The sequence below is a fragment of the Lycorma delicatula genome, chromosome 13, assembly GCF_047948215.1.
Source record: "Lycorma delicatula isolate Av1 chromosome 13, ASM4794821v1, whole genome shotgun sequence".
In the NCBI taxonomy this organism is placed as follows: Eukaryota; Metazoa; Arthropoda; class Insecta; order Hemiptera; family Fulgoridae; genus Lycorma; species Lycorma delicatula.
Window position 1 is genome coordinate 44,595,417 of NC_134467.1, and position 25,853 is coordinate 44,621,269.

General features: G+C 30.4%; 1 protein-coding gene across 3 annotated transcripts in view; it reads left to right on the forward strand.

The window, feature by feature from the left end:
- Nucleotides 1–18,955, forward strand: part of Bap60 (Brahma-associated protein 60) — a 36,786-nt gene extending 17,831 nt beyond the window's left edge. For 2 of the 3 annotated variants that reach the window (XM_075380983.1, XM_075380985.1), the window contains exons 8-10: nucleotides 625–745; nucleotides 6,421–6,558; nucleotides 11,157–11,484. In XM_075380983.1, coding sequence (XP_075237098.1) covers nucleotides 625–745; nucleotides 6,421–6,558; nucleotides 11,157–11,312 — 415 coding nt within the window. In that variant the 3' untranslated portion in view covers nucleotides 11,313–11,484. Of the gene's footprint in view, nucleotides 1–624; nucleotides 746–6,420; nucleotides 6,559–11,156; nucleotides 11,485–18,132 lie in introns of those variants that run through there. The other variant, XM_075380984.1, reaches the window with a different exon arrangement.
- Nucleotides 18,956–25,853: the final 6,898 nt, after the last annotated feature.

Genomic DNA, 25,853 nt, shown 5'->3' on the forward strand with positions numbered 1-25,853 from the left:
GGCAAGTTGACTAAATTCTGTGCATTACGTAGAACATTAAAACACCTTAAGAGATGCCTCTCTTTAAGTTGTGTTTGACAATCCATGGAGCCAATAATTCTACTACACAATAACGCTTGGGGGCACACACATTATTTGCAACTGCTGAGGCTCTTGTGAAGTTGAAATTTGAACTTATTCCACACCCTCCAGATCCAAATCAGATTTGGTGTGCTGTGATTTTCCCTTCGTTTCAAAAATTAAAGAGCGGTATTAAGGGCATTTATTTCACTGAAAATTATGAACCGAAGGATGAAGTGAGGTTATGGATAAAAAAAAAAAAAGGAAAGACTGCCACCATTCTTTATTCACTGAATGAGAAAACTGTTAGAAATCTGTAGCTATAATTGGTGACTACATGAAAAATTAAATGTTAATAATTTAATGCCATATTTGTTTCATTTACGAGTTATTAATGACTGCATCATTTCAGCCACCTTTGTATCAGCTGGTTTTAGACTATTAGATAATTTTATTTGTATATTCTGATGTAATATTATTTATCTTTACGTAAGCCTGCATTTTCTAAATTTGATTTATTGTATGATTCTGTGATTGGAAGTAATTTAGCGTTTTATTTTTTAGTGTTGAAGGTACAGAACAGAAGCAGACTGCTTGTTATGACATTGATGTTGAAGTAGACGACACATTAAAAACTCAAATGAATAATTTTCTGCTCTCTACTGCTAGTCAACAAGAAATTCAGGTACTATATTAAAGATGTATTTTTATTTTATTTGTTGATTTTTAATGTTTTCCTGTATTATCATAATATTTAATCAATATGATTGTTGATTTTGAGTCTTATTAATCCTTCATCATAATCTGATGTTCTTGTATGTGATGTAATGGCTATATCGTGGTGTTTGATATATGAGGTATCTTCTTTATTAATGGTTCAAATGCTAGACTATTTTTTTTTTTTTTTTGTTTTTGATTGGTAAATCAATCCTTTTATATGTATCCGAAAAAGAATTCATCAATCTGGTTGATATAATTTACTATTTTGCTATTATCATTTTACAATTCTTATTTATATTTAAATGTACAAAGATTTAGTGTTTTCAGTTACACATCATTACTTCCATGTTTCATTTATTTACATTTAGATTCGGAAAAATCAGATTGGAAATTTTGGGCTTCTACGTGAGCACAACTTCTAATAATTTAAGCATACTAATACACCTTCATAGAGCACACTTTGTAAAAATAAAGGAAATTCATTTCATAGTGATGAAATTGTAAACCAAATCGTGGACCTTTCCAGTAACTCTCTGCCCCACGTTATCAGTAATGACAGATGATTACCCACTTCGTCCACATCATGTACATTTGTTCAGCCCTCTTTAAATGTCCTAACCTATTTTCTCACTGTTCCATTGAATATAGCATTATCCCCATATACTTTAATCTGTCAAATTTTGTATCTCTTGCATTTAAAAAACAGATTACACCACTTATTTTACAATCAATGGCACTATCTGTAGTCATAGGCATTTTAGACACACAGGAAACAGTAAGCAAAAACTAACAATCATGTAATGGTGTCTACAGTAAACTAATAGATGTAGTTACTCAGTGTATTTGTGTGAAATGTGACATATATAAACAATACATACTTAAAAAAATATACGTTGCAAATTAAGTGGCAAATCTTCGTTTTCAGGCTGTGGGTGAATTAGCATAACTTGTCACTCATTTCCACTCTGTTATTATTACCTTTTAGGGTTGTAATTGTATTTAAAAGGTGTGTGCGTAGTGCCCATTTAGAACCTTACAGAATTTAATTTTTGGATTTTATGGATATTAAAAGAAAGAAAGCAAGCAAATTTCAATTTTTTTCATATAATTTGTAATTGGGAATAATAGTAAAGTTGCATTGATTAGAATAGAAGCAAAATTCCAATGTGAAAAAGACAAAATATGGATGTATTCTATTTCCTGTTACTTTTCAAGTTAGATATTGTAAAACCAGTTAAAGATTTGAAGGAAAAACTTGTGAGTAGAATTACTCTGTTCTCAAATAGAATAGAAAGGTGCTGAAGAAGGTTTATGTTATTAATTATTATATATTATTCTTTTTAGTGAAACAAAAAAATGTGTTTGAATAAATACTATGTAGTGTGGATTCTTTGATGAGAGAAAATTAAATCAAAACAAGAGATTATTGTATAGAATTTTGTTGTTTAGTTATTTATGTTGTAAAGAAACTATTAAAATACGGTTACCTCAAGAAAGAAAAGTTTATAAGTGAATAAAAAAAGGTGGTGTTTGAAAAGATGCTACCATCAATGGGTTTACACTGTCTTATGAAAATTCTCTACAAAAAAATTTATTTATTCTAGTCTTGACAAAGCAAACCTAAGGGATCAATTTTAGTGCCTATATACTGTGTAGGCAGAAAACGATTTGGTAGTTTCAAATATCGATTTTGGAAATTTAAAAGAAATTTTTTAAATGTTTAAGTATTTTTATTGTTATAAGGTGTTGTGCGGTAAGAAAACTTAGAAAATAGAAAACTTAAACATAAAAAATAAATAATTTTGATTTAATAATTATTCATTTTAGAACAGTTTTAATTTAGATAGGTTGATAGTTGAATTGATTTGATTTAGATAGTTGAAATTCAAATGAATTAATTTTAATTGAAAAAAGGAACTTTTAGTAAACTCATAGCGCCTGGAGCACCTTAATAAATTTTATTATAATACCCACCTCTGCAGTTAGAGGAAGAGTACAAGGGTTAATACTGTTATGTCTTTATCGTTACTTTTTTATTCATTTCAAGTGGATTTCCTTCATGCTTTTCATTTACCTTACAGTACTCAGTTGATTTCAAACTTATTAACATGTTATATCTCGGTTGCATTCCTCTTTTTTTTAAAAGGATAACTTTTGATTAAAAGTTTGTTTTCAAAAAAAAAAAAAATACTCTGTTCATTTGTTGAAAAATTAAAAAATTGTCAGAAATTAAATAATTGATAACCAAGCAACTGGTAAAAAATATGACATTGATTCGTATATTCGATTGATGAATTGTATATTCTGATTTTGTTGTTATCAGTTTTATTGGGGAAACAAAAACCAATTTATTGGTTGTCATTTCTTTAAAAAAAAATGATAGATTTATGGACCAAAATCTAGAAAATCCCCCAAATTAAAGCAAAATGTGTATTAAAGAGAAAGGAGAAAAGTGTTTTGCTGTTTTTACAGAGATGTGCACTATAAAGTCGAAACAAATAGCTTTAGTAGGAAATATTGAGAATTTTACAGCTAGCAGAGATTGATTTCAAAAATGTATGTGTAGATCTGGTTTGGCTATAAAAAGACCAACCACTGTTTATCAAAGATTGCCAGATGCACTTGAAGAAAAGTTTACAGAATTTCAGCAATATGTTTATTGGCTTGTACAAAAAATTCACTTTTGAAGTATCAAAATAGGTAACACTGATCATAAGCTTGAACACTTTGAAATATCACAGAATTCAATGTTTGATTGGTGAAAGAAGTGAGCCTGTTTGTTCTGATGGTTGTGAAAAAGGTGTGTTATGCTTGCCATTTTAGCAAATGGAACAAAACTTCCACCTTTTCTGTTTTCAAGTGAAAGACTTTTCCCAAAGAAAATCTCCCAACGGGGATAATTGTTCAGTGTAATTAAAGCGGATGAATGGTTGAAATTGATGGTTTCATCGACCCAAAAGCTTGCGAAGATAAAATCTATGCTTGTTCTTCATAGCTAACATTTAATTAAATAGTGAAAAATTCATTATTGAAAAGTTATTCTGAATTAATAGTTAATCTAGGTAGATTAACTTCTGTTCTTCAACCTTTAAATGTGTGTATTAATAATAAGCCTTTTAAAGACTGATTGAGAGAATTTTATTCTTCTTGGATGGCAAACAATGATCATTCATTTACACTCATTTACAGAGACAAATGAAAGATCATATCTCTGTTTCCTCGGTCTGTGAATGGATATTGAATGCATGGGAAAATATATCTTCAGAGCAACTAAATAAAAGCTTTAAAAGATGTTCAGTTTGAAATAATATGGACGGAACAGAAAATGATATCTTCTGGGAAAATGAAGAGGACGAAGACTTCGATTATGGATCTGAAAATGAGTACGAAAATGTAGAAGGTGACTAACTGGTTAGCTTAGTCGTAAAAAGTTATTTATCCATTTATAATAATGATATATAAATTTGTAAAAGTGAATGGTGTTTATTTTTTACTAATACCGAATTTTCCATTTATTGAAGAAGTACAACAGTGAATCAAATATAAATAGGATTTTATTTTATTTTTTATTTTTTATTTATTTACTGAAAAATAAAAGGCAAATATAATTTATTTTTCTACATAGTTTCCTGCGTTAGAAATACATTTTTCCCGCAAGTAGGAAGGGTTTTTATCGCAACATCGTAAAACGAAGCTGGTTCCGTCAGAAGCCAGTTGCGCACGAATCCCTCCATGCCCTCATCATCTTCAAATCGTTGCCCTCCAAGAGCTTCTTTAAGCGGCCCAAACAAATGAAAATCGCAGGGCGATAGGTCCAGGCTGTAGGGAGGATGATCAAGTTGAGTCCAGTGCATTTCTTGTAATTTTGAGACCGTTAGAGCTGCAGTGGAGTCTGGTGTTGTCATGGAGGAGGATGGCCTTTTGAATCAGTTTGTCCTGTCTTTTGCGCCGATATGCAGCCCTCACCTTGTTCAACAGTTCACAGTAGTAAGCAGCATTGATTGTACATTGTTCATGTAAAAAATCAATGAGCAAAATGCTTCACCGGTCGAAAATAACGGTTGAAAGAACCTTGCCAGCGACAGTCGAGTCTTTGCTTTCACTGGGGTTGCCTCCCCTTTCCACCGCCACTCCATACTGGTTTGTTTCTACTAGGTAGTGTAGTGGTGGACCCATATTTTGATCTTCTTTCACAAACCTTCCTGTAAGCCTCCAAACGACTCAACTTCTGATCTGCGGTCAAAAGGTGAGGGACCATCAGCCACACACTTTACGGAACTGTAGGTCGTTTGTGATGATCGCTTGGCCGTTCCCGTAACTTATTCCAACCTGTTTTACAATTTCAGATACTTTCACTCGTCGATCGTCTTCAAGAATGTCTCAAACCGTGTGAATGTTTTCTTCTGTAATGCTGGTCTGAGGATGGCGATCGTGTTTCTAATTTTCCACTTGTTCTCGTCCTTCCTTGAACTCTTATGCCAGGCAAACACATGAATCTTTGACAATGTGTGGTCCCTGAACAGTGCAGTCAATCTTCGGAAAATGTCCGTCGCTTGAACTCCTTCACGAGCAAGAAATTTTATAATTATGTGTTGTACAGCGGAGGGGTGCACCTGTTGCTCTGGCATCGTGAGCATTACTAATAAATTGGTTGGGTAAGTGGAATGATCAGCTCTCCCCACTTCTAATGACCTCACTCAAGCATACCAAGAGTGCGGGCTCAATCCTACCAACCGTAGACACTCAGGAACAAAAATCCTGTTTATATTTTATTTGTCCTCATAATCTAGATGTAAATAGTTACATATTCTAAAAAATAAAATTTTCTTATTAATCTTAAAAGTAGCTTGTTCGGCTTATAATAGATAAACATGGTATATTCCCATCTGTAGTACCCAATCAATATTTTGTCATAAGAAAGGGCCTTATGTTTCCATTGGTATTCACAATAAATTATCAATCGTTTAATAAAATATTTTCCTACCGTTTAATTAAAAATACAATCAAGATTTTCTTTTACAGAAACAATGTTACTCTGTTAATGAATTTTTAAATAATACTAATAAAAAAGTAAAAGAAAATACATGAGTTTTCTTCATCCTATCCAGTTTGTAAAAAAACTTTATCTGATCAAAAACTTTTCCTGTGAATTATTTTTTTATATTTAGTATCTGTATATATTTAATTTAATATTATTATATAGGTTTGTATTTTATAATCAATTGTGTATTTTGTTTGATGTTACTACGATAAAAGAATTTACGTGGTTTTCTTTGATCAATCCTGGCAAACGGTTGGAACTTCCTTTTTTTATCCGTGGAATAATAAACTTATTCATGTTCTAGTAATGTATTATTATGTACTTTTCAGAATAAAAGATTTATTCATAAAAGTAGTACTAGATTCCTCGTTCGTACAAAAGACAATTCGGGTAATGGATGGAAGTACAGAAGATAAAAAAAAGTATAGATGGGAGAACGTTAAACAGATAATTAAAAATCTAGTAACTTGAAATTAAAGTACTAGGAAGTAAGGAACTGCATTAGATCATGGAGCAACCGATCGCCAAAATAAGTTAAGATAATTGTAATTGTTTTTATTATGTAGTTTTATTAATGTATATTTTTCGTTTGTCATTAGAGTCTGGATAATAAAATACACGAAACTGTTGAAACTATCAACCAGTTGAAAACAAATAGAGAATTCTTTTTAAGTTTTGCTAAAGATCCTCAACAGTTTATCAATAAATGGATTATATCACAGACTCGTGACCTTAAGGTATGTAATATTTTATCAGTATTAAAACATTGAATGACTGTTGCTTGTCAGGAACAGTAAGCGTTCCTTTTTTAATTATGTTTAAAATTTTTACTTTCATTTATAATTGAAACAAATTTAGCCATTAATTTGATTTTTACTTTCTGGAAGTACAGCTATACGGATTAAGCTATACGGATTCATTTACTAGGTAAATTTCATTTACCTAGTAAATGAAATTTGTTCATTTAAGTAATGTACATTTGTAGTGGGCTAAAAGTAATTTCTCTTGTGTACTAATTTAAATTCTGTATCAGGTGGGAGATTTTGGTTTTGTAGTTTGTAACAGCCAGCTGATAGAATTATTATTTAATTGTTCAGTTCAATTTTATAGAATCTGGTTACAGTGATGTATTGCTGCAATAAATACAAGGACACACACACTTTCCTTGTATTTATTGCAGCAATACATCACTGTAACCAGATTCTATATATATATGTATTGATCAAAAAATTTTTTTTTAAATTTGAATTTTTTTAAGTGTTGTGCCTTAAGGAAATATTTTATAAAAATAGATTTAAATAATCTGCAAAAAAAAATTATTCCAGTGCTCCAAAATAAAAAAAAAATATATTTTTGTCAGATGGATGTTTGTCCATATTTATATGTGTGTATGTATGTTGGCCTGTATTTGGTCTTATTACTCTGGACCCATTGATTGATTTTCTTCAAACTTTGTAGGCAGGTACTACCTTTGCGAGAGAATCGATTAAATTTTTGAAAAAAGGGGTGGGTATGTTTTGGCAAAAATAAAATTTAAAATCTTTATCAGGGTACTTAAGCAAAAAATTTTACTTTCAAAAATTAAAGTTTATTTTTTGACCGTCCCCAAAAAATAACTACACCTTTTTTAGCAATATCTTGCTTCAGAAAAGGAGTTATTGCATCTATATTTTCTTTATTGAGTAGGCCTTCAAACTATTATAAAAAAGTTTTATCTGACGAATCCAATCTGTGGCAAAAAAATATATTTTTAATCTCGCGAGTTAACCGTTTAATTCAAAATGTAAAAATCAGAGCCCTTACTATTTAGTATTTCTGGGAAAAAAATTGGTCGAAAATGGTCACCCTTTTCTTATAAAATTAAGTTTTCTTTGTTGTTGGATACCACAACAGATGACTTTAAATATTGTTTTGAGCAATGAAGTAAAAGATTGGATAAATGTATTATCTATAATGGAGATTATTTTGAATGGGATTGAAATTTTTTTTTTGTAAAAAAATAATTGTGGTTATTTTTAGGTACCCTCCGTATTTTGTTAAATGATCTTTATTTAGTAATTTGAGAAGTTGACTTTTAGCCCATTTGTATTGCATATATTTTTTTAACTCCAAAGTAAAGATGAGTGTTAAAAATCCATTTGTGAATAGAAAATAACTCTATAATGTTTAGGTAAAAGTCAGTTAAAGTATAAAATTACATTTTGTGATATGAAGCATAATTTGTAAGTCCATTAATATTTTAAACATTACATAAAAGGTAATGCCAATTAAAGTTAGCATTACATCCTTTTTCTTTTAAAGTTGTTTTTTTTCCATTAATCTTATACAGATCACAAAGTATAACATTTTGAATATTTGAAAAAAGGTTTTACGTTTCTATATAATATTAATCTATATTATATTGTATTGTTTTTTTCCCAGTATTTAAAAATATGTAGAAATATAGATTTAGGGTATAAAATAAAATAAGTTCATAGAATAAGTGGTTGTTATATTTACTTATTTCTTGTAGCAATTTCTCAATATTTTGAAACTAGTGTTTCATGTAGAGCAATAAGATTTTTTTTGGGTGTCAAATAATTTTTTTATGGTCATTTCTGCACTAAGGCAGGCATTTTGTGTATCAGGGTTTTTTTCAAACATCGAGATTTAAAAATCCCATTTAGTCTAAGAAATGCAAAAAAAATTAAAGAAAATTCCAGATGTATCTATATGTGTTTGCCTATATTTTGATTAATATATCTGGTGAAAACTAACCGTCCCATTTTTTTAATTTTGCCAATAATCTTACATCATCAATGTCCCATAAACAGACTTTTTTTTTAGCAATTTTCAAAGAATTTATGTTGAGGTAGTCCAGATATATTAATCAAAATATAGGCAAACACATATAGATACATCTGGAAATTTCTTTAATTTTTTTTGCATTTCTTAGACTAAATGGGATTTTTAAATCTCGATGTTTGAAAAACTACCTCAACATAAATTCTTTGAAAATTGCTAAAAAAAAAGTCTGTTTATGGGACATTGATGATGTAAGATTATTGGCAAAATTAAAAATATGGGACGGTTAGTTTTCACCATTTTAATTCAGTCAGATTTGGAGACATTATTCCTGAATAGATTTGCATCATACCTTAAAAATCTATTGACCAAAAACATTGAAATTTGACTTATCCCAGTTTTTGCCTGGTTTTTTCATACTGATAAAGTAAACAGTACCCGTCTTTTTTTAAGTAAATCATAATTTTCTTAGCTATGTTGAATAGCTTTGCACTGAATCGTGCTGATTTATTGAAGCCTCAACAAAAGGAAGCTGAAAGAAAACTGTATTTAAAGTGTACATTTTTTTAAACTTTAATTTTTATGACTGAAAATCGTACTATGAATCTAGTATTAATGTAGTCATATGATAGGAACTATTTTTAAAAATTCTGATATGGACATCACATGACATCCTTGTACGCCTATTAAATTACATATACAATTTTTTTGAAAAATGAAAAGTACATGAAATTTTATTTCATTAATAACGTCTAGTATATTTTCATTAGTTTTTTTTATATTGAATTCTTTATCATAAAAAATTTTTACAATCAGAGGTTAATAATTATTAATAAATCAATATATTTAAATTAAAAAAAAAAAAAAAGGTGAAATCTGATTGGAACCGATGTGCCTTCCCCTAAGATCCAAATATTGCAATTTTATTTGGTTGTAACTCTGGAATCAATGAAAGTAATTCCCACATATACATCATTGAAAAGCTCTCATGAGAGCTTTATTACTGCAAGTCCAAAATCTAAATTTTTTTGATTTTGGTCCTTTCTTTTTCCTGTTTAGCCTCTAACTACCGTTTAGATAATACTTCAGAGGATGAATGAGGATGATATGTATGAGTGTGAATGAAGTGTAGTCTTGTACATTCTCAGTTCGACCATACCTGAGATGTGTGGTTAATTGAAACCCAACCACCAAAGAACACCGGTATCCACGATCTAGTATTCAAGTCCGTGTAAAAATATCTGGCTTTACTAGGACTTGAATGCTGGAACTCTCGACTTCCAAATCAGCTGATTTGGGAGAACTCGTTCACCACTAGACCAACCCGGTGGGTTTTTGATTTTGGTCCAGTTGATTGCAATCAAACGGGGGGGGGGGGGGGTGCACAACTAAGATATTACAATTGTTGTTCAAAATTTCAACATCCTACGGCTAATCGTTTTTGAGTTATGCAAGATACATATGTTTGTACATTCAGACATCACACCGATACTAGTCAAAAAATGGATATTTCCGTTGGAATCTGAAAACTGCAATCACAGTTCTTCCTTGTAAAGGAAGTACTGTGATTGGACTGGATCATTGAACCCAGTGTAAAAATGTTTTGAATTTTTTATAATTTCAGATACTTTTTGTTTATTAAGTTGTGGCTGTTATTAAAAATATTATATGATGTAGCTGTCAAGTAAGGAAAGGTCAAATGGAACTAAATTTTTATATTAAAGCAATTAAACTCCAAATACAGTATAATTTTGATTATTAAATAATTTCAATTTTGACTTCACTTAATTGAAGAAGTCATTTAGTTGGTAACCAAAGTTTTTTAGTCAAAATTTTGATTTTTTCCCTCAGTTGTAATTTTAGTTGTGCATATTTTATAATTTTAAAATGCCATTGATCAAGGTGATTCAGTCAGACAGATTTTTTTATTGAACATTTTGATTTTTTTTTTTTCCAAATCTGGTTCCTGTATTCAATTAGCCAAACCAATAAAAACACTAATTTTACTAGTAATAATAATGATTATAACTATTAATAATATGTATTTAACAATAGTAGATTATTATTTCATCAATTTTATTTAATTAAGTTATTAATTTCATCACACTAAATATTATTTGAGTTTCCAATGCATGCAAGTCAATTATTAAAAATTTTTATTTTAAATTAAATAAGTTTTACTTAATTTTATTGTATTCATTTTAAAATCTTTTAAACGTAAGGGTTAGCGACAGGAAAATTTTGCAATATACTTTGCCAGATTTATGTACTGTCTCTATTTAACTTTCTCCAATTTCCTTCATGCCTGCATTTCAAATGTCCCTAGCCTTTATTTTTTTTATGTTTCCTGTTTTCTTTTTTCTCCTAAAAAAATTAATTTCTCTCCTTCTACACATTTATTTATACAAAAGTAAATTGGGATTTCCAGTCAAGAAAATGTTGCATGTATTGTATGGTTTTCCTCGTTCTCTTTTTTTTTTAAATAAAAAAAAAGAGAATTTTCTATTTAGGAATTTTTTTTGTTATTAAATCTTATTTATGTTTTATTTAGACTATGACTGATGTTGTTGGCAATCCAGAAGAAGAACGAAGATCTGAATTTTACTTTCAACCGTGGGCACAAGAAGCTGTTTGTCGTTATTTCTATACAAAAGTACAACAGAAACGAGCGGAATTAGAACAAGCTCTAGGTATACGAAACACTTAATTCTACTGGATTTTATTCTATAATTTTTTTTTTTTATTTATATACAATATATTTATAAAATAATTTTTAATGATTATTACAAATATAATAAATGATAATTTTTTTTATTTTCGATTGTATAAGATTTAATCTATAATTATGTATTAAATGTGATGCTCTTTTTTTAAATCTATTTTGTTTTTTATTATAAATTAACCTTATTTACTTGACCACTGATATTTTTAACCCAAACATACAGAAGCCGCCATGGAGCCACGAGCTTGGATGATCAGCCTGCATGTCACTGCTGTACTACTGTTCCCTGAAACATTGGCGCACCATGATTAGTCATCTCATGATGCATGATAGATACGTTGAATAGTAATCATCGCCACTCCAAGCTTGCCGTTACTTGGCGGTGACTGTACATCCTTCTTTCCTTATTTTTCCCTTGTATTGTACAAGACGTATTTTTATTAAAGTAAGGTCCGTTTTAAAATAAAAATAGAACTGAAAAATATGAACAAACTTTATTATTTACTCATAAAAATTATACTTATTTACTTCTTGTTTACGTAGCTGTCTGTAAATTCAATACATTTTTATACCGGTTTACTAGTTTCTTCATTCCCTGTTCAAGAAATTCTACTCTCATTGACTTAAACCACACGGTAATCCCGTTTTTCAATTCGTCATGATAAATACAAGTCGCTGTACATTTATTTACCTTTTAAGGTAAAAAAGAAGAAAATAAATGTCAGGGTTACAGGGCAGACAATTTTCCAATGAAATTTTTTCATACCCAAATTCCCTTGATGGGCATTGTTATGCAAAAACAAAATCCCATAGGATTTAGTCTACTGTGTCATTTCTTTTTTTATAGTTCTTCTAAGAGTTTTTTAACATATAACAATATGCATCGGCATTCACAGTAGTTCTGCGATCAATGTATTCGATAAACAATACAGTCCCAATATAAAACATTTCTTTTGTCCCAAATAACAAAAGCTCTTTTACTGAATCTTTTCGTTTAAACTTTTTCAAATCGGGAATCATTATCGCTTTATCTTGACGTTTGAATAAGAAATCCCGGTTTCATCAACATAATGTAATCAATTTTTCAATTAAATCTATTATCACAGATGGTCCACATTTTTCATCTGAACATTCATTTGTCTGTCTCAAAATGAATGGCACATTGTCTTATTTTAGAATGATTCATAATATTTGATCATAAACATTAAAAGTTTATCTGTGAATTTCAGCTGCAGAATTCTTTGCCGATATAAAAGATTTTTTTTTTACTCTTCATAATTTGCACTTGGCAGGATCACAAATCATAGCAGTTAATAACAAAATAATCAAACTATTGTTAACAGCTACTATTATTGATTGAAATAACTGAGCTACGTAAGCGCCATCTGTTTAATCACATTTAAGTAGCTTATTTTAAAAACGCAACTGGTATTAATTTTTTATTTATAGTTGTTGCCTGATTTTCACTCAGTGATTTATTAAAAGTAAGAGATAAGAGAGAAATGTTTATTCCTATTTATTTGCATGTCCCTACTTTACTATTTCAATATATTTATTTTACTTGTTTTATCTCTTGTTATCCAAAACTTGACCTTTCCTTACAGTCAAGTGTTGTTGCGTATGAACATGGCTTTATCATTTTATTTAAATATTTTATATTGCAATGCAGCATACAAGGTGTATTATTTTTTTAAAAAAAGTTGAACTTGCATAATAAATCTTTCTTAATGTACTTACAACTATTTGTACGTTTTTCCTTTACTGATAATACACTGCTCCTAACATTTCCATCTTTGGAGCATTTCTTTGAACATGTTTTTGGGGACGGTGCACAGCAGTTATATTTCATTTCCCTCAGTCTTACGTATGGTTTGAAAACAACATACTTTAATGTTACTTTTCAATTTGGAAACAATAAAATGTCAACTGCGGCCAAGTCTAAAAAATAGGTTATGTGAGGCATAACAGTTGTCTTGTGTTTTGTCAGGTCATTGACACAATGCAACATCCAACTCTGATTTTCCTATAGCTAGGCCTCCTTTGTACATCATTTTTTAAACACAGTAAAATTTTGATATAAAACTCTGTGTTTATTGTATGACTACATGGAACAAATTCATAACAGACCAAGCCTTTCCATTCAAAAAAAAAAAAAAATCACTCGCCTACCTTCATATTTGACTGACTGTTTTTTTGTCAGGAATCCTTTCCTCTACCACTATGGTGATTGCATTTTGGTTTCCACATCAAAGCCAAAAACCAAAATGTCATCTATTATAATATTTTTCAACAAAATTTTCATCAGTATGATCAAAAAAGCCTTGACTGATAAAAACAGATTTCCGTTTGTAATCATCTGTCGGCAATTATTCCACTAAAATTGTGTGGCATGATCATTTGCTGATGCCTAGTTCCTAAACAACCTCTCTGTAGTTAAAGGGTGATCTTACTGAATTACAGCATGAACTGTATCAATGTCAACATGAGACTTCATTTATATCTAAAATCTTCATTGGTTGATGTATTGCCTGCTTCATAAAGCATTTAAAATGTTTTTTATCAAATAGGAAGCAAAATGTAACTCTTGAACACGTTGCTTTTCAACAGCTTTTATTTTCACTTAGTTAAGAATGCGTATGTTTACTCCAATAATTATAGCTCAAAAGGTAGTATAACACATCAATTGGCATTATGTTTCCAAAAGTTCCACTTCGTAAAACACTCTGTACTAGTTGGTGTGCTATTATTAAAGTTGGGTATTTTTTCATTACCCCATGTATTTTAACATGAATTTATTCTTCCCGTAGAGAATTTAACGTTTTCAAAAAATCAATTTTTTTCTTGATTTGCTTTATAAATATTTTTTAAAAGTAATACAGCACATTCTGAAATTCTCTATGTATTGTTTTTCAGGTATACAAAATATATATGTAAATTTAACCAATAACTATCAGTTCCACAACTTTTAATCTTCACAAACTTATTTTATCATAAAATGCCAAAGGTATCTGATATATATTATTTATAATGGAAGTTTTAATTCATTTGATAAATGGGCTGTATTTTATGAAAAGATTATTTATTAATAATGTTCATTTTTTTGTAATTCTGTAATCAATTTTATTGGTTAATTGACAGAAATGAATATCAATTACCAGGTTGATTACAAAAAAAATTATGTTGTACCATTACGACTTTCATGATAGTGAAATTCTTGTGTATTCCTCAAAGGGTTTTTATCTCTTAATACCGTTGAATTACACACTACTTCAATAGGGATAGATGAATGAAAGCTATTATAACTGACCAAGCACACTCAAACAAATTGTCAGATACAAAATAAACAGAATCTTTTCCAATACTGAACATCAGTAAAATGAGATTATTTCCAACATCGTTTATTAAATTTTTTTTAGGGCTATTAGCTTCAAGGACCATGTTTAATCTCATACAATTAGTATGTGTCCTTACACTATTTCAACAGAAAAACTAATTGTAAACCACCTACCAAGTTAGCCACTTTTTTTCAGTCTCTTACAAACAAACAGGAGTAATATTGTTCCACCATGAGAAAATTCTATTAATCTTTAATTTATAATAAACATAATTAATTGTTCTTTAAAGTGAACTTCCCAACGTTTTCAGGACAAGACTTATTTTTTATCTCTATATTTTTATTGAACATTTCTGTAATCACATTTTTGTGTAGAGTTATTATTTTATAATTTTACGTTGATGTATATTTGATATAATTAAATTGTCAAATAAATTATCAGCATTTTCATAGGAATAAAACTTTTTAATATTATAGAAAAAAAGGAAATTAATAATTTTTTTTTAAAATTCCAATGAAGATTACTTTAGAAGAAAAAAATGAAGTTTAGAAACTATATAAAGTATCATTGTAAATAAATAATCGCATACAACTGTAAATAAAAAATACTTAAAAAAAAAACAAGAACCAGTGGCTGCCTTATTGTGAAAGACTGTAACAGATAAAATCAACAAAAATGAGATTTTTTCTGTAATCGTGAAACCATGATTTATCATTTTATCTAATTTTTAATACAATCTGATGGTAAATAATTTAACTGATAAAATTTCACAGTTACGTTATGACTAGATCCGTTTTAAGTTTGAATCGAGGTTTTGATTGCCATTAAACTTTCTCATTCATAAATGGCTGAAGTTATCAGCTACTAATATTGTCATCCCATCTACCCAAAACTACAGCTAACATTTTGAGAGAGAACTACATAATAAGGTTTTACAAACTGAAAGTGTTTTGATTTTACATTTTTGAAATATGGATTCAGATAATAATATTTCTGAAGATATGTTTGAAAATCATTCAGATACTGATTCCAATATTATATTCAAGGAACAGATCAGATTCTGGAAATTTGGAATTTCAGCATTTTGTATTAGGTAAGACATTTTATAAATGATCAAGTTTACTTAGAATTAAGACATTTTAGAATTATTTTAAGTTCAATCCTAACATTTACTTTAAGATAGCGTACCGTAATATCTATGGAGAAGTTATTTATTTTACAAAAACTTACTAAATACAAATCGATTTAAGGCTGGAACCAAACAGCAAAAAGAACAGTTTTAGTTGTGTGCATGGTTGTAGATTGATTCTCTCTCATTTTGCCTATAGCAAAGATATTAAATCCTGAACAGAATGCTGGATCCCCAGCCATATTGGAATTTAAGGCGATGAGCACGCTGATAGTGCGGCAAAAGAGGCTTGTTTGTTTGTTTTCTGAGGAGGGTGGTTTGTGACAATAGAAAATGAATGGAATGCTACCATCACCCGATAAACTTTATCCAATTAGGAACACTGTGGAGTTCTTCATTCAGGAATAACCATCGAGAGAAAGTTATTATTTGCTGTTTGCAAATAGGGCATACAAGACTCACTCATGACCCAGACCGATTCACCTATTTGTGTTCATTGCGACTGCCAGCTAACGGTACACCACATCCTTGTAGAGTATCTGTTATCGGCATGGCATTGGAAATTTAAATTAAGAACTAACATCTGAAATATTTTAGGTAATATTTGGCAATATTATCAAATTATTTACTATTTCTTTAGGCTGTGCATCTGTATTCTAATATCTGATTATTATATAATGTATTTCATCTATTTATGCCATTTGGCCTATGCCAGATGGTAATTTATTTATTTTAAACTGTATTTCATTGTGTTTTTATTTTGCCTTTAGCATGCGGTACAGGCACTTTACCTCAATGCTGTAATGTATTCATAATAATATTGCGAGTTTTTATTTGTTTTACGTTACTGTTTAATTTTTAAATTTAGTGTTGTTAAATTGCATTCTATAATATTATCTGGGCGCTTATAACACTTTATTGTGCACCCAGGAAAATAAAACTGAACAGAAAGCCTTCTGTGTTCACTTTACTTAATATGAATCTGTAGTTACAGTTCGATGTGCATTCTGTAGAAAGCCAAATTGTTATTTTTCTAGTTGACAATGGTATAATTAGTTTGAAACAAGCCGAATGTCTGTAACAAGAAGAGTACAAGATAGTCAAGGATGCTCTAAGAGAATGTTGAATATGAATGAAATAATAATCCTGGTGATGACAATGTGGAATGTTTTAAGGAAACACACATGTATCCACACTACTTATAGTTGTTACAGGCTTTGAAGCCTGCCGACTCAAATTGTTGCATAATTAAGATTATTACTTTCTTGATTGTATTGTGTTTAGTGATGAATTAACATTTTATCTTCGTGAACATATATAATGTTCGTATCCAGAGAAGGTCAGAAAATCCCCATGACGCTTACAATGTGAAAAGGAATCCCAATGATTAAATGTTTTCCGTGCGATATCTCGACAGCAAGTTTACAGGCTGTTCTATGCTCAACTGTAACATGGACAAGATTGTGCACTTCCTTGCTGGCATAACTCTATGGGATCGGTTGAATGACATTTTACCTCCTGCTGGAGGCATGGCATTTTAACTGCTGGATCGATCAGGGATGTACCTGCTGACAGCTTATTTTCAGGTGGCTTCCAAGGTCATCTAATCTGACTCCTTGTGATTTTTTCCTTCAGGATTTTATGTGCATGCCTCTGCTACCTACTGATGAACCTGATTTGAGACAGGATTAGGAGCAGCTGTTGCTTCCATAACTGCAGATATGCCGGTTAAAATATGGGATGAACTCTCCTATCGGTTGGATGTATGGCGCATGATGAAAGGTGTTCACATTGAACATTTGTAAGGTAGACCTGTAAGAGTTGCTGTTTAATTTTATTTGTGATTCATTAATGTAAGTAAAAGATTAAAAGATATTACGTAGTTTTAAAATCCCAATTTTTTTTTTTAGCATCTGTATAACTATTTTTCTTATTCAGGTAAAATTTGCACAACAGAAGGACTATGAAAATAACGTAAAACAATGAGATCTAAGATTCAGAATAGTGGATACTTATAGGTATAAATGTATTTTTAAGATAAAAGTTATATGGATAACAATTTCGCTATAGATGATGTTAAATATTTAACTTCTGACAGGACAAGTTAATAAACATCATTTTTCTCTGTTCTAAAATAATGATTGTAGTATATACTATCAATAAAAAATTCATAGGCTGTCTTTACTTCTGCCGCTCTGGTATGTGTGCTGTTTAAATAATTAATAACATCATGTGGGCTATACAATTTATCAAAACATTGAATGTGATCTTGTAGACTAGTTTCTGTATTCACAAATTGTGTGGCATTTCAGCCTTAACATATTCTTTATTTTGATTTCAGAAATAATGAAGTGAAAGAAAGGATAATTGATAAACGAAGAAAAGTTCTTGCAAAACCATTTACACAGAAATCATATATATGGGAAAATAAACACTTGACTGATAATTAATCGTACATCAATTGTCGAGTGTTCATTACCACATTAAAAGTTTTTCTGTTATTGAATCTTATTTCTTCAGAGCTTCAACCACAAGAAAATTTCAGCATTGTAATTTAAATGTTACTAATATATACATAGAAAATGTGATAAAGACAATTTTATACCCGTTACAAAATCTGTTTATTATAAAATTTTTGTCGTGATTTTTATTAGGATTCTACATACCAAAAAGTAATAAAATTATCGTTACAGAAAATTTTGAAGAATATACACCCTTCATATTTTGGAGATCAACATCAGGACAAGGAAAAAGTGATGGTCATATTTATTTTTTGATTTATAAACTGTTTTGCTTGAATACCATTATTAGTTGCTTATTTTGCAAGTAAGTTTAAGCTTTATAATTTGACTGCTTAAGATACAATAAAAAAACATATATATTGAACTATTTCATCTAGAAAAGATAGGATTGGAATTGCCAATGCTGTTTGAAAAATCCAGGAAGCGCTTATGGTGGAAAATGAAATCAAAAATTTAATAAAAAGGTCGGTTTCATGCACTCCTTACAATATCGTGAACTACTTGATTCCCGGACACTCATACGCATGAGATTTATCATGGTGATAACTTTATTGAAAAGCATTTAGAAAGATAGACATGTACGATTCTTAAAACAACCTTCTGTAATTCAAATAACTAGTACTGAGTTCAATAATTTTCATACCATTTATATATTATTAAATTACAAAAATATTTAATTCGCAAAAATAACTAATATTTAGTTATAAAATGTCTAGAAGTATCTGAATGTCATACGTATAGGATAAACCAAAAATTAATGAAAAATCTAAATGTTCTTTGCTGGCTAAACCAAAAAGTTCAGATTGAGTTCTGCTAGTAAAACAGACAATTAAAAAAAAAAAAACTGCATATTAAATCTACGACTTAAAAATTACAAAAAAAAAATCTTTACGGCAATACATATAGATTAATAAATAGTTTTTTTTTTTTACTTAATTTATAATCTGTTTTTGGACTATTTAAGCCTTTATTTTTGCTTTGTAAGAATAATTTTTGTTTATTGCTTTTCTAACCTCTGTCTACGTTATGTTCACGCCTGAAGTAAACAAAGCAGATGCCGAGCAAGGCTGTATGAAGAACCGGGTGTACAAAAACTGCACACCTGATTTAGTTTCTATCAAAATAATAATACATAAATAATACCTTCATTTAGAATATTATTTAATGTTTATTAAATTAAGAAAAGGTTATAAATTGTTAAATATACTAAAGTTATCTTCTATGGTTATTATTTTGTTTTACTGTTTCAACAGTAATCGTCATTTGCAGTTAGCTATACAAAATAACTTTGGATCTGACAGCATTTTTATTGAAATCACCTAAAACAGGTTTTAAATGTTTTCTTTTTCGGCGTGTATACTACCCCATATTTTTTTTTTCAGCTTACGATCTCTCAGTACTTGAAATGTATACACCCGTGAATTCAGATGTAAATGCTTCTACTAATTTAATTTGTTAAGAGGGTATTTTTCGCAAAATTGATTGAAAACAAGAAATACCATCTTTTCCTTGCTTCCTAATATCATACCTTTTCTATGTTTAACTATATAGTAAGAAGGACTCTCAGCTATAGTTATTACATTTCACAACACTTATAAACAAAACTTTAATTTCTAGTACTATAATAAGGTAAATAAGTCACAGTTTTCAGTATATTTAATTCAAATTAATGACAAAAACACCCTTATTCAAAAGTAACTTCTATCATGAGCAGTTAACGTCACAGTTAAAATAACAGTGAAGTTTCACAAGACCCAGTAATCATTTTTAAAATCATGTCGGAAATATAATTAACTGTGTCATAAAACTATAAATAACTATGAAGTATTGCTATTATTTGTACAGAGTAATTTTTTAGTCCTGTTACCCAATTTTAAATGTAATTTAAGAAAGAGAAATTTAAGTGGAATAAAAAAGAGTATTTGTTACTTACAAAAGAGATTTAATAAAAAGCTATTACTTACATAATCGTTAAAGAATATGCTCATAATGCCCACCCCTTGCGGTTTTACATGCATGGACTCTTTTCAGCATATTAGCAGAAACCTTTTTAAGAGTCACATTGAAAATATTCGCGATTAAGTCTGTAATATTGACTTTAAGTTCATCAATAGCGTGAGGATTATTTTTGAAGGCCGCAGACTTAATATAGCCTCAAAAAAGCAGTCAGGAGATGTGAGGTCTGGGGACCTTGGAGGCCATAAGCCCTTGCTTATTATTTGATCGTCAAAGAACTCTTGCAGAAAATCTCCACGGTTTCTTGAGAAGTGTAACGCCATCTTGCTGAAATCAGCAATACCGTTCTTGAGGTTCCAGGAAGGGCATAAATCTGCGCACAATATTCCTGTATACTTTACCGTTTACTGTCTGTTTGAAGAATACGAGCCCGACTATATGATGACGAGATAGTTGGGATTTTCAACTGCCCAAATTCGACAGTTTTGACCGTTCACATAACCGTCAAGATGGATCCAAGCTTCATCACTAAGGAACACTGCGTTTAAAAATTCAATTCCGTTATTGTTTACGAGAGACCTAAATCGACGGCAATATTGCATTCGCTTGTTTAGATCTGGAGGCTGAAGCTCTTGGACTAATCGTACGCGATACAGATACAATTTCCATCTTTAGCCGCTTTCTGAACACTCGAATATGACAAACCGACTTGCATTGAAAGTTTTCATAAACTTTTCCATGGAGAATTGAGCAATCTTGTTTTCACATTCTCTAAAACGTCATCTGTCAAGCGAGTCGGTCAACCGCAACGTTTTCTGTCGCAAACACTACCTGTCTCTCGAAATCGGTTAGCTAGCCTAGAAATTGAAATTTTTTCTGGCGGAAGAACACCGACAAAAATAATTTTAAATGATTTTTTTACACTTGCGTACGATTCCATAGCAAAATATTGTTCAAGAATGAAAACTCATTGTTCTATGGTAAAAGACATTCTGTTTGTAACACAACCGGAAATGGCACAAAAGTTTACACAGCTCAAGGAGAATCAACTCATACTTCCGTATATATGCTGGTTGAGTAGCGCTACCGACTTCATGTCACAAAACAAAATTTCCCTTTCTTAGAAAAAAATTACCAGACATTAACAATTGGGTAACAGGACTAAAAAATCACCTGTATAACCTCGTATATTATATATACTGAATTGCAATTAAAATACCACTAACATATGTAAAATTTGTTTACTCTAGGCCTCAAGTAATAAATGATATGAATATTATAAAATTAGGTAACTGAAATTAGTATAAATTTTTCAGTAACAGTGCATTGTTTACATTGCTGTAGACCTAACATATTTATAATTACATAATAATAATAATGTGATTATCTGAGATTAATAATAGGCGTAAGTAATTAACATTCTTATCATGTTGTAGCTACTTTTTAAAGCGGATTAGCCATTTTTGTCCACCCAGTGGATTGCATGAACCGGTTGAAGGTTGTAAATATTTATATATGTGTTGTGTATTTACATGCAATTTGTTTACTTCAGGCCTCAATGTAAAATAGACGGAATATAGAATCTCTTGTTTTGTACTTTTTTCTTTTCTCTAAAATATGCTTTAAAGTTATGTATAAATGTATTCTTGATGTTCAAATGTACTAATTTTTAATAAAATATATGACTTAATATAATTCTATATGTACAATCAATGTTATCACTTTCTTATTAAGATATTATGAAACTTAGAAAATTTTCTAACTACAAATTTACAACCCCACCTTCTCTATAAATAATAAATTAAGAGTAATAGCTGTTCTAGACATGGTATAATTCTGTGTCAACAGAAGATGAATTAGATTACAAAACATTACTATACCAATTTTTTTGGTATAATAACTCTAAAATAATAAAACTGAAAATTAATATAAATCATAGATTAAAAATTTATTAAAACAAAAGTGAAAAAAAATCAAAACTATTATTGCAGACAGAGTCTTTAAAATATAAAGCAAAAATACTATATCAGTTAAAGCAGCTGAAGACTACTGTAACAAACATTAGCAAAACCAATACAGAAAAACAAATACTAACCTGGTTTGATATTTATCGTCAATGAAACAGATCTCTACTATAAGTGTGCATTTCTTGCCAAAGAAGAGAAAAGGATGCATTGTTTCAATACTAATAAACAACCAACAACCACATAACCATGGCCTTATGTAAAAGATTTAAATTACTTAATTAAAATAATATATCTAAAAAAAATGACCAAAGGAAAGATATTCATTCCATCAATCCCTAATTGGCTTTACCAATTTGCCCTACGTTTCTGCATCAACCTATTTAAATATGGTGATTGAGATTATGTTTCTTTGTTTATGATAAAACTGAATAAATTTTACTGAAATAACTAATTTTTACCCCCCTGACTGAGTAGTTTTACTATATACAGTGTCGTATATAAAGGAAAGTAAGCTAATCAGATCAAATTTTGTATGTCAGGACGCTTTTGCATATCTAGACATTTTATGACCTCCTCTAACAAAAAAGCACAAATTTACGATTGAAAAATTCCAGAAGGATGTAGACAAATATATTCATACTGTATATGTATGTCCTCCTTTATGAATCATGAGACCTTGCCGTTGGTGAGGGGGCTTGAGTGCTCAAGGATACAGAGTAGCTGGACCGAAGGTGCAACCATATCGGAGAGGTATCTGTTGAGAGCCAGACTAAGGAATGATTCCTGAAAGAGGGCAGCAGCTCTTTCAGTAGTTAGGGGCGTGAGTCAGAATGACTTAAATGGCCATATCAACATCACTCAGTCCTCTTGAGTACTGCGCAGCTGAAAGCAATGGAAAACTACAGCTGCTTTTTTTCCAAGAAAATGTGGCTCTCTGCATTTTCATATAGCAATGATGGAGGTGCCTTCCTTGGTAAAATATTCCGGAGGTAAACTAGTCCCCCGTTCAGATCTCCGGGTGGGGACTAAGGAAGGGGTCACCAGAAAATTAAAAAATAACATTCTACGAGTCAGAGCATGGAATGTTAGAAGTTTAAAAAAGGTTGGTAGGCTAGAAAATTTAAAAAAGGGAAATGGATAGGATAAATGTGGAATTAGTGAGGTTCGGTGGGAAGAGGAAGGTGACTTTTGGTCAGGTGATTTTAGAATAATTAACTCAACTTCAAATAATGGGCAGGCAGGAGTAGGTTTCATAATGAACAAGAAGATAGGGAAGAGAGTAGAGTATTTCAAAACGCATAGCGATAGAATCATTGTAATAAGAATAAAATCAAAACCTAAACCGACGATTGTTAACGTCTATATGCCTACAAGCGCCCATGATGATGATGAGGTAGAGTGTGTATACGAAGAGATTGATGAAGCAATTAAACACGTAAAAGGAGATGAAAATTTAATAATAGTTGGAGATTGGAATGCAAGCATTGGAAAAGGCAAGGAAGGAAATATAGTGGGTGAATACGGGCTGGGCAAAAGGAATGAAAGAGGGGACCGACTTATAGAGTTTTGCACGAAGTATAATTTAGTAATTGCCAACACCCAATTTAAAAATCATAATAGAAGAAAAAGCCAGGAAAAACTTGGAAAAAGCCAGGCGATACTGCAAGGTATCAGATAGATTATATCATGGTTAAGCAAAGATTTAGAAATCAACTCGTTGACTGCACAACTTACCCTGGAGCAGACATTGATAGCGCTTAGTTGCTAAGCGCATAGATACCCCTTAGTTGCTAAGGGGCTTCTGATAAGGTTTGGTCTTATTCAAACCTTAATAAAATAAAAGATTAAGGGCAAAAAACACTTTTCTGAATTCAGTCACATTAATTTTCTAAATAAATGATTCCATTATATTAGTATGTCATTTTGGTTATATATTTGGCTAATTTCATTCAGTTAATTAACTTATTTTTATTTTTGCTTGATTTCATCAGTTATTGTTTTGCTTGTGTTATCTTCTGACTGGATTAACTGATTTTTATGATGACTAAATGAGGGTCATGATGCTATTTAGTTTGTTAGATTACAATTAGTCAAGGGAGTGAGAGGGTATGGTCGCCATAGGTAAAATTTTACTTAAAAAGCTGAATCATATTGTTATATATTTTATGCTTGCATTCTTTAATAATACAAATAAGTTTAATACTAACTAGTGGTCAGTAGAGACAAAGCCCTCGGTAGCCAGTTTTATAACTTTCCCGTCTAGCTGGGAAAATTAAACGGCTTTTTTCATCTTTATTTTTAAATAATTTTTTTATGTAAATAGATTAATAAGTTGTTTTCTGCAGTATTCTTATTTAAAATAAATTGTAATAATACGTTTAACACGTGAAAGTTTTTACTTTTTAAAGATTCAAATAACTTATTAACATATTTACCATGTGCTAATTAAATTCAACAACTTAATCACCAAACACAGTAATAGAAAAACCTAACAAAAATGAATAACAATTTTTGACTTTCACAGAATCCCTTACCATCAGTCGATATATAATTCTACAACTACATAAAAAAATAACAAAAAAACTTAAAAATTTAGAAAACATTAATTCTAACTACAAAATTTGTTAACAACTCCACGGCCATTAATGGAATGATGAAAGTCAACTATTGGTATTAGTTTTTATTTTTAGGTTTTTCTGTTACTGTGTTATGGTTAAGTTATTGTTTTTTGAATATATATATATATAACTTTCTGAAAATTCAAATAATTCATCAACATATTGACCACTGTGCCAATTAAACTCAAAAAAACAACCATCAAACGCAATAAAATAAAAACCTAAAAAAAATTAATACCAATAGTTAATTTTTGCAGGATCCTGAATTAATTGATACATAATTCTAAAATTACTAGGGTTATTTTTTTCAAGGTCCGATCGGTCGCGAAATAAAAGCCCGTGCAAAAATCAGATGAACCTTTGCACATATGTGTTGCGCAGCGTCTCTAGTATGGCCTTCTCTAGTCTCTAGTATGGCCACGTCACTTTGTTTAGTTCTGAACATGCAGCTAGCATGTAAACATGTCTACAACAATAGCATCTCCTGCAAAGTGTAAAGTGCGTGCGGTAATTCGATTTCTTCATGAGAAGAAATCGAGAGGTGTAATGCGGCTAAAATTCATCGATGAATAAGTAATATGTACGGTGAAACTTCAATGAGCAACGGCAAAGTGCAACAATGGTGCAGGAACTTTAAAGCAGGACGTATAGATGTTCATGATGCAGGCGGTCAGGGAAGGAAGCGAGTGTCAACCGTTGAGCGAGTGGATGCAGCGATTCAAGTAAAAATAGTCTGTTCACAATTTCTGTATTCGAGTGATTCGTTTCCTGAAATTTCAAGGTCAGCTTTCTACACTGCTGTGAGTGAGAGTCTTCAGTATCGCAAACTGTGTGCAAGATGGGTTCCCAAGATGCTTGGGAACAGAGGCGGCTCCGTTCTATGACGAGGGTATTGGAAAGTTGGTACCACGCTACGACAAATGTCTAAATCGGACTGGTGACTATGTAGAGAAATAGCTTAACTATGTAAGTACTTGTTACAAATAAAAAAATTTTTAT